At 35.3% G+C, this 10,296-nt stretch overlaps 1 protein-coding gene across 2 annotated transcripts; it reads left to right on the top strand.

Moving 5' to 3' along the window:
* The first annotated feature begins 7,028 nt into the window (after window positions 1-7,028).
* Window positions 7,029-8,729, top strand: LOC104092364 (uncharacterized GPI-anchored protein At4g28100). 2 transcript variants are annotated; one of them, XM_033655142.2, is made up of 2 exons: window positions 7,029-7,973; window positions 8,129-8,729. In XM_033655142.2, exons 1-2 carry the CDS (start codon window positions 7,359-7,361, stop codon window positions 8,477-8,479), a joined length of 966 nt encoding a protein of 321 aa, XP_033511033.1. In that variant the 5' UTR covers window positions 7,029-7,358; the 3' UTR covers window positions 8,480-8,729. The 2 variants fall into 2 exon arrangements, with proteins under 2 accessions (XP_033511033.1, XP_009596251.1); XM_009597956.4 differs by having other exon boundaries at window positions 7,033-7,964.
* The last annotated feature ends 1,567 nt before the right edge of the window (window positions 8,730-10,296 follow it).

Genomic DNA, 10,296 nt, shown 5'->3' with positions numbered 1-10,296 from the left:
TAAAGGGAGAAAACCAAATATATCCCCTCTTAGGGCATTTGGATGCAAGTGCTTTGTGCACAAAAATGGTAAAGACTCCCTAGGCAAGTTTGATCCCAGAAGTGATGGGGGAGTATTCTTGGGATATTCTTCACATAGTAAAGCATATAAGGTATATAACAAAAGAACTATGTGTGTTGAAGAAAGTGTTCATGTGGTTTTTGATGAAACTAACATTCTTTCTGAGAGACAGGAACATGATGATGAAGCAATTGGGCTGATAAGAAACTTAAATGAAACCACAGCCCAGATTGAAGCTACACAGGAAGAAGGAACAGGTGATGGAACAAGTCCTTCTACCTAGGTCAATCTGACAGGGGGAATAGAACAAAGAGGAAATGATTCTCAAACCTCAAGGGAACCTGTCCTTGAACCTGTTCCACAACAACAAAGCATTGAAGGAATATCAAGGGGAAACCAGTTGGTTGTGAAACCTTACAAGTATCAAAGTTCCCATCCCATTGAGATCATAATTACTGATTCAACCTCTGGAATCAAAACCAGATCTTCATTAAAGAATCTTTGTGCTTTTGATGCTTTCTTATCTCTTATTGAACCTAAAAATGTTGCTGAGGCTTTGTAAGGTGCAGACTGGGTGAATGCAATGAAAGATGAACTCAACCAATTTGAGAGAAGTCAAGTTTGGCATCTGGTGCTAAGATCCAAGGACATATCAGTAATTGGCGCAAAATGGGTCTTCAAAAATAAACTTGATGAAGGTGGAACAGTTATAAGGAACACGGCAAGATTGGTGGTTCAAGGATATAGCCAAGAGGATGGCATAGACTATGATGAAACCTTTGCTCCAGTTGCAAGGTTGGAAGCAATAAGACTCCTCATAGCCTTTGCTGCTTATATGGACTTCACCCTCCACCAGATGGATGTTAGGAGTGCCTTCCTCAATGGCTATCTAAAGGAAGAAGTGTTTGTCAAGCAACCTCTAGGGTTTGAATGCAAGGAGAGTCTTGATCATGTGTATAAACTTGACAAAGAACTTTTTGGGCTCAAGCAGGCGCCAAGAGCAAAGTATGAAAGATTATCAAAGTTTTTGCTTGAGCATGACTACAAGAGAGGTAAAATTGACAATACTTTGTTCTTGAAAGAAAAATGTAAAGATCTCTTGGTAGTTCAGATATATGTTGATGATATAATCTTTGGAGCAACTACTAATAAGTTAAGTAAAGATTTTTCTAAACTAATGGGGAGTGAATTTGAAATGAGTATGATGGGTGAGCTTAATTTCTTTTTAGGCTTACAAATTAAACAAAATTCAAATGGAACTATGATCCATCAGCAGAAGTATGTAAAAGAGTTACTTAAAAGGTTTAAAATGGAAGATTCCGAAGAAATTGACACTCCTATTGCAACATCTATAAAGTTGGATATGGATGAACCCGGTTCATTTGTCGATCAGAAGTTGTATAGGGGAATGATCGGCTCATTGTTGTATCTCACTGCTAGTAGACCTGACATTGTTTTCAGTGTAGGCCTTAGTGCAAGATTTCAGGCAAATCCGAAGGAGTCTCACTTGACTGCTGTCAAAAGAATTTTGAGATATCTAAAAGGCACCACTACTCTTTGTCTTTGGTATCCAAAAGGTAGTAATTTCAATCTTGTAGGATATGCTGATGGTGATTATGTAGGTTTTCTTGTGGTTAGAAAGAGCACCTCAGGTATGGCACACTTTCTTGGCTCATGTCTTGTGTCTTGGGCCACCAAAAAGCAAAATTCAGTGGCCTTATTTACTGCTGAAGCTGAGTATGTTGTTGCTACTTCATGTTGTGCTCAATTGTGGTGGATCAAAGAATAATTAGTGGACTTTGAAATTGATATTGGTTGTATCCCTATTTTTTATGATAACACTAGTGCAATTAGTATAATCAAGAACCCGGTTCATCACAAGAGAACTAAGCACATAGATGTTAGGCATCATTTTTTGAGGGATAACAATGAAAAAGGGTTGATCACTGTGAAATTTTATGCTACTGACAAGCAAATAACTGACATCTTCACAAAAGCCCTAAGTAGAGATCACTTTGAAAGGAACATGTTAGAATTAGGGATGATTAAGATCACCTAAAAGGATCAGTTCAGAATTCACAACGAAAAAAAAAGTTGAAAAAAAATTGATTTTGTTTTTTGGTTTTGGTTAGAAAATCTGAAAATGTGTATATAATAGATTAATTTTTGCTCAGACTCATACTTTCAATAGTATACTCTTGTGCCATGTGTTAAAATGACTAATTAATCTATAATGATATTTTCTCTATTTTGGCAAATTTAGACTTACACAAGAGAATTATCAATGAAGAACCTGGTTCATCAAGATAACACGGTATGTTTTCTACACTCTGCATAATTTGAAATAATAATATTTGGATCATGAGCAGAGTCCTACTTAATTCCAAACTCCTTTTGGACTTATCCATTACAAGTGAACCAGTTCTGTTCAAAAGAGTCCCAACCGAATTGAAGTACCTAGATTCTAGGGATATACTCCAAAGTCTTTTCAAAAACTGAAATTTAGTTTGATTAGACTTCCACACCCACTATCATCCCTTCCACCACCCCAACCTCTAATAAAAGAGTAAAGATATTTGCTTGCAAGGTTGTTGCGGGGAGAGAACAAATTTGAAGAATAGGTTTATACTTAGTAGGGTCTAAAGTAGGTATTGAAACTACAGAGTCTGGAAGAATTGGTGGTAAAAATGAAAAAGAAAAAGAAAAAGAGAGCAAGGGTGTTCGAAGTGCTGTGAGGGGAAATGATAAAAGAGTGGTTGATTCTTCACCCACTCCTGTGAGTTTAACCAAAGACACAGGTGCAATGGTTGTTTGGGAAGAAAAATCTACTGGAGTAGAGGAGAGTGTAAAGAAAACAGGGGGAAGTGGGTCTAGCGAAACCGCTGAAGGATTGGTTTAACTTGGAAAAAATATAGATGAACCTGTTTCATCTGAACAGGAAACCCTCGCGGACCTACTGAAGAGAGTGACTGAAAGTTATAATCCAAAGAAGAAAGGGAGGTTGGCACAAGCAAGGATCATTTTGGGGTAAATACGATGCCTGCTTGTGACTATGAAGTCCATGTCACTCCTAAAGAACCTGGTTCATCTAAGAAGGTACCAGTGAATAGCAAGGTGCGAGCCTTGGTGCAAGAAAGTGGGGCTAAGGATGCTGAGATTGTGAGGCTGAAGAAAAGGTTGGTTGAGGTAGAGTCTAAGAGAGATGCTCTCAGAACTGAACTAGCAAGGGAAAAGGAGAAGAATGATGGAATTCTTCAAGACATGCTGAAACTTCTCCAAGCCAAAAATCAAGCCCCCAGTTCTTCCAAGCCTTAAACTTCTAGCCCAATGTAGACCTTTCAGTGACCCAGTTTGGGATTTTTTTGTTTGCTCATGTTTTCAGTATTTTTATTTCTTTTTATGCTTTGTGGAAGAATCGTATCAATCATCAATGAAATTCATTATTTTTGCTCTAACCGTTTGTTTATATTTCTTTGATGGTTAAAATTCTTAGCTTGATCTATGATGATTAATCCATGATTGCATATGAAGTAGCCCCAGTGGCCATGAGTAAGTTTTAAAATCTGGTTATCTCATATTTTTATGCAACTTTTCGACGATGCCAAAAGGGAAAAAAAGGTTGTGCTTTACACTTTGAACAGTGATGTTTATAACCTAATGAACCCGGTCCTTGATGATAATTGATAAAAAGAAAAAATATTTCTAACATTGTGTTGATGTTGAGCTAAGTTGAAATATGGCCTAAGCTTATGGAAGCACAGAGTTTGTCATCATCATCAAAAAAGAATTTGCTGGCCCAAGTAAAGGATAGTTTGAAGATTGACAAAGGAACTCAGGGATGAACTAGGTCCATCACTGGTAGGCATAGACGGTGCAGATTCAAAGCACGTGAGATGCACATGCAGGAGATAAACGAAATCTGGCATAATAATATATATCTCCTGATCGAAAAGATTGCATAATTGATAAGGAGAAGGACTCATTACTCAACGAGAACATTATCCAAGATAAGGAAGGAGTTAGGAGTTGAGATTAACTAGAACTCTTCCACCAAGGAAGAGTAGCATTGGAACTCTAGTTATTTTCTACTCTACTAACTCTATAAATCGCAGGATGTTCTCATTCTACAGGTAACGCACAAAAGCAAAAGTTGAACGTTAATTGAGAGCAAAATAGCAAGGCATTTTTGCTAACAGTTCGTGTGTGATTCAAGTGTGATAACCTAAAGCTACATGAACCAGATAGAAGAACCAGTTCCAAGTGTATGTCTTTTATTCTAGTTCAATTGTAGTAGATGTTTTCATATTGTACCTTTCAACTTTATCTAGAGGCAATTGTAATAGGTACTCAGAGTATTCAAGTTAGAGTTAATTTGAAGTTGTCACAACAGTTAGAGGTTGTGTGCCACAACGCGATTAGAGTTAATCCTAGGTTTACAAAAGTGTTTTGTAAATGCAGTTTTTGGCTCAGTGATTTAGTGAAGAGTTTTGGAAAAATCCTATTTGGAAGTAGGTCGTGGTTTTTTCACCTTTTGAGCCAGGCGTTTTCCACGCAAAATTCCTTGTGTTCTTTAATTTCTGTATTTATTATTCCGCAATAGTAGGATAAGGAATACATAGAAGAACCAGGTCCTTCTATAATATATGCACGCAAAAAATTAGACACCACATAAATCACCCCTCTTGTGTGGTATTGAAATTAAAACATCATCCTCGACCACCATTGCTGTAATTCTTCATCTCCCGCTCACAATTTGACAATATTTTGCTCTAATTGGTGGCAATTGATGTATCAAGGATTTACATGCATATTAAAAGTTTGACATCGATTAATAAAAATGCCGTGTCGTGTCGTGTGAAAGTAAATGATTTTCTGCATTGGAAATTTAATGTTGTTAGGATCAGATCATAATTTTGTACCTAATTGTTAAAGTTAGAGAACTATGTGCACAACTTCAAAAAGTACGGCGAAAATGTACCAACCCCTAAATAAGTAGGACTAACCACTCCAAGATTTTCAAAACAAAGAATTCAGGTCAGTTTGGCAATCAGACTCGGAAATTATCCCCCTTATTTCCCTTAACCACATTTTTAAATTGGTCTTTTTTACCTGCCAATGGCTTAACAGCTCCTTCCCTTCTTTCCGTTCTGTTAGATATTATATATGATCGGAAAATTTTATTTTGCAAATCCAAACACAAAATATTAAATCACTTTTATCTAAAGTGAAAACTAAAAAAGAATAGTGCTATACACTGTAAAACTAAGTTATAAAGTTTTATTTGATAAGAAGAGGAAAGAAACTTCATTTGAAATTTAAAGTCCAATATTGATCAAGAATAAATTAATATATTATTTTTGAGTGTTTAACATTATCCTTTTCTTTTGTCCATTTATTCAACATAAAAAATTTGATATAATGGAAATTAGAAAGGTCCATTACGAAAAAGCAGAAACTCAAAATATGAGAAAGTTGCAACTTTCACAATCACATAAGGGAGACATAGAGAGTGAGTGAAAAGAAAAAGGTAGAATGAAAAGGAAAAGGAAAAGGACAGCAGAAGCAGCCAATTCCTCAGACAGCCTTTCCCACTCTCCCTTTCGTCTTTTCTTTCTGATTCATCTCTGTAACAAACGAATCTCTATTCCTCGGGACCCCACCTTCACCCTCTCCATCTCTTCTCATTTCTAATAGTCTGACCGGCCAAGTCCGAAAAATCAACTTGAGAAATACTTTATTCAAAAGTATTTTTAAAAAAAAATATTTTTGGATAAAAATAGTTTGTCTTTGGCTAATTATTTTAAAAAATATTTTAAACAATAATTTATATTTTGGCCAACCTTTTTAAAAAGTATTTTTATGTGTCAAATTACAAATAAGGATATGAAAAGATTTGCTTAATAATTAATATTATATAAGTAGATAAATAATTATAAATTTTTATTATTAAAGATAATAATTAAGTTTTTTTATTTTATTTAAGTAAAATATAAAAATAAAATCGAAAAGTACTTTATTCTTTCAAGATAATTTAAATATATCAAAAATTATCCAATAAATATAAAAGTTTATCCCAAAAGTCATTTTATATTACTTAATAGTTTAAATTAAGTAAGGTTATTTTGGTATATATAATATTTTACAAAGGATATTTTTGGTAGGAAGAAAAGTTAAAGCTGCTTGTGGAGAGAAGCTACTTTTTTCTGTTTCTTCAAAACTGCTTTTGCTTCTAGCCAAAAGCATTTTTTTAAAAAAAAAAAACTTGGCCAAACACCTCAAATTGAGAAAAAAAAGTACTTTTTTTAAAAAAAGAAACACTTTTGGCCTGCTAAGAAGCTTGACCAAACAGGCTATAAATGATTTTGGTGTTCATTATAAATTTGTTTTAAGTGTTATGATCTCATTTTTTTTTATTCACGATTTATTTTTACACTTAAAAAATTTATCCTTTACATATCAGATATCTAAAAAGATACTTTCTTAAATTTTAAAATTGTAAAAAAATCAAGAAGTTCAACTGCTCCGACTAATTCAAACTCAAGTTCAATAAATTCGATGGATGCAAAAATAGCTTCATAGCAAAAATATTTATTTGGTTTCAATGTGTTTGGTGTTAAAAGTCTGACCATCTTCAAAGTTTAAATTTTTTATACTTTCACTTAATTTTTAAATGTGGTGTGTGAACCATTTTTATCAGTAGATCACAGTACACAGACAACTTAATCCAATACGTCGTGAACGATTATATATTGAAGAGTGTGTTTTATTTATTAATACCATAAAAATATTTATATAATAAAGTTATTTACAATATAATTACATATAACTCTACGTAATAAGAGCAGAATTAAAATGTAACTCGTTATAAGCAACATGTTATGTATTTTATAGTGTAAGAAATACTTTGACTGTATATTACTTAAATCTGTATTTTAAATATAATGTGATCCACCCATCTGAACTCTATGTTGTGACCTAGCTCGCACATCCATTTCTTTCTGACTTCCACTCTATTTTTATTAGAGTGGGTGTCTTTTATTGCATCATCTCTTTCATGTAAAAGCCGACTGCTACTTTCTTATAAGCATCTCCTGAAACTCTTCCTTTTTTGGTTCAAAGCAAAAGAGAGAGAAAGAAAAAGGTTTCTTCCCATAAACATTGTTTTTCACTGGTTAAAAGTTAAAACAAAAAAAGATTGCTTCAACTTTTTTTTTTTCCGACTTTACCAAACCCTACTGTTCACCATCTACAAAGAAAATTGAGAGTCGAGTTTTACAAAAAGCTCAAGTACTGCAGTAATGAAAATCAGACTTTTCACGTTTATTTTTACGCTGCTTTGTGTGTGTAACGGCTCGTTAGCTGGGTTACTTTCAGAGCCAGCGCAGCCATTGAAGCCGGGTGATTATTCTAACTCTAACACTGTTCCAGCATTTCCGGTTCAGACCGAGTCACAGATATGCCGGTTGGATTTGTCGGACGAGCTTTTCGGTGGTGTGAGCGCGGCGTGCGGGCAGAATCTGGACCGAAGCCGTTGTTGTCCTGTCCTAGCGGCTTGGTTATTCGCAGCTCACGCCCGCTCTGCGTTGCAAGTTTCGGCGGCGATTGCGCCGGCTAGCTCTGACTTGCCGATGATGCCGGATGACTCACAGAAGTGCGTTAACACGCTTCAGAGCTCTCTCCAGAGCCGTAACATCCATTTACCTCAACCTAATACCTCATGCGACGCCGTTTTGTGTTTCTGTGGTATTCGTCTGCATCAGATCACTTCACTTAGCTGCCCGGCGGCATTTAACCTCACCGGTTCGAAAAATGCAACTCCGACCGCCGCTGTCAGAAATCTCGAGCGGAATTGCCGGAACTCTTCTTATTCCGGTTGTACACGGTGTCTCGGTGCCTTACAAAAGGTCATCAACGTAAAATCACATTTTAAGCCTATTTCTTCTTCTCCACTCAACCTAATATCCTCTTATAATTTTCTTCATTTATTTTATTTTGTATTACTGAAATGCCCTTCATTTCCCATCTTTTTACCGTAATTCTGATTTATCTATTTTTTTCGTTTCTATAGCTTAACAGTGACGGAAAAAATCGAACTCACAAAATGGCGGATACCGGCGGCGATAGGGTGAGCAAAATGTTAAGCAGGGACTGTCAGTTGATGGGATTGACGTGGCTACTAGCACGCAACAAGACGGCGTACATACCGACGGTTTCTGCTGTATTGCGCGCCATCATGTACAGTGCGCACCCACCACATGAGTCCAAGTGTAGTCCAGATCAGGAGAACATGCCATTAGCCGTTGATTCACTACAGTTCGAAAAAACGGATTCATCATCGCCGTCCATTGGCGTTTCTCGTTTTGCTAGTTTGTTTCCATTTTTGCCCCTAATCATTCTACTGAATTCTCTCTTTGGTTAGTGAAAGTCACTTTGTTTCTGAAACTATGGTTGGAGTAACATGATGCCCTCTGTTCTTTTGTGCATGTGACGTGATTTTGGGGGATTCACGTGAGAAACTAGTTGACAAAATGTAGGGGGGTTAAAAAGGGGTTATTTTGTCTTTTTGCCCCACTGTAAATTCAGGTCATTTGAAAGACAAATTTCTTTTTGACATGTAGTGCCAGGAAATATTACCCTACTTTTGTATGAATCTGCTGTTGTCCCTCTAATTTTTGTCTATTTTTGGTGAGTAATTTTTTAATCGGTTCATTGTTTTGGTTGAGTTTTTTGCTCTGCCAAACGATTTGCTATTGACTAAAGCAAATCGTTTGCTCCAACTTGGCTGGTATAATTTGTTTGTTATTTTAGCAAGTGATAAAAAAAGTCGGTAGTATTTGCATACTTTTTGGTCTAGTAAAATACTTGAACATCTTAACTCCTTTTTTGCTGTGACTCTTGTATTTTGCTTTTTTTGGGATGTGTCCTTATAAATAAGAAAAGTAAAAGAGTGAGTGAAAGTTAATTTACCGTGGGGCAAAAGGAAGCGGAACCTCTAATCGATTCGGACATATAAATAATTCTTGGCGTTGAGAGAGATTTTACCATCAGCTGTTAAATTGGTTTCAGAAATATTAACTAATAAAAAGTTAAGCCAAAACAAAAAGAAGATTCACTTGATATTTACTGTGTTTTGGTTGTCTAGGCAAATGATGTTTTTATTCATGGCCGTTTTCTCCCGCGCACAAATAACATTATAGCGCGACGATGTTTTTGAATAATTGGATAATGTGTAATCGATGGCTCTAGAAGATCAACCAAAAACCAAAACGGATTATATGCAATGCAATTAATTAGCTGTGTCATTCTTTTGAATTTTACATGCATTATTCAACCATAATACCATTAATTCCTTTGGTAGGAAAAGTAATATAATTGAGAAAGGATGAATGAAATGTAAGGACTGATTGCTAACCATGCACAACACAAGAACAAGCTTCCTGTTGGGACAAAACAAACGAAAAAAATAGGAAAGAAAACAACAAAATAGTAAGGAGGAAAGAGAAGTGAATTATACTTATTAAAAAGAGGGAAATCTATAATGAAAAAAACGATGAGAATCAAAAAGTTTTGAACGTTATTTGGGTATATCATAAAAGCTCGGGGAAAGAGCAATTCAACTCCCCAGGACTGAGGCATGTTGGTCGTATAGTTGTAGGAAATGGCAACATTGAACATTGTAACGAGGCAAAAAGGGTGTTTTGTTAGATCTAAAAACAACGTAACTCACATGTGGACATACAGAATAGTCTTCAATAATCAGATTAAAAAATAGATGTTGCACATGTTTACGGGAGAGAATCACGGTTGGATGTTTGTCACAAGGAATTAATTAACGCTGGCAGCCTCTTTCTACTTCTCCATCTATCTCTCCCTTTTTTTTTAAAAATAATTTATTTTCCGCTCAACAAATATAGTCAAATATCTCTTTAACAGTCTCGTTTATTTGGATATTTTCTTACTCCAATAGCAAAGTTTGTCACGGTTGGAGAGAATCACGGTTGGATGTTTGTCACAAGGAATTAATTAACGCAGCCTCTTTCTTCTTCTCCATCTATCTCTCCTTTTTTAAAAAATAATTTATTTTCCTGCTCAACAAATATAGTCAAATATCTCTGTAACAGCCTTGTTTATTTTGATATTTTATAACGAACATATATTATAACATAACATTAAAAATTTGTTCCACCAAATATATACTTGATCGTTATAGTAAAATATTATTATAGAGAATGACTA

The sequence above is a fragment of the Nicotiana tomentosiformis genome, chromosome 7 (genome assembly GCF_000390325.3).
Source record: "Nicotiana tomentosiformis chromosome 7, ASM39032v3, whole genome shotgun sequence".
Classification (NCBI taxonomy): Eukaryota; Viridiplantae; Streptophyta; class Magnoliopsida; order Solanales; family Solanaceae; genus Nicotiana; species Nicotiana tomentosiformis.
Note: the sequence above shows the minus strand (reverse complement) of the source record. Positions and strands in the feature narration are given on the sequence as shown.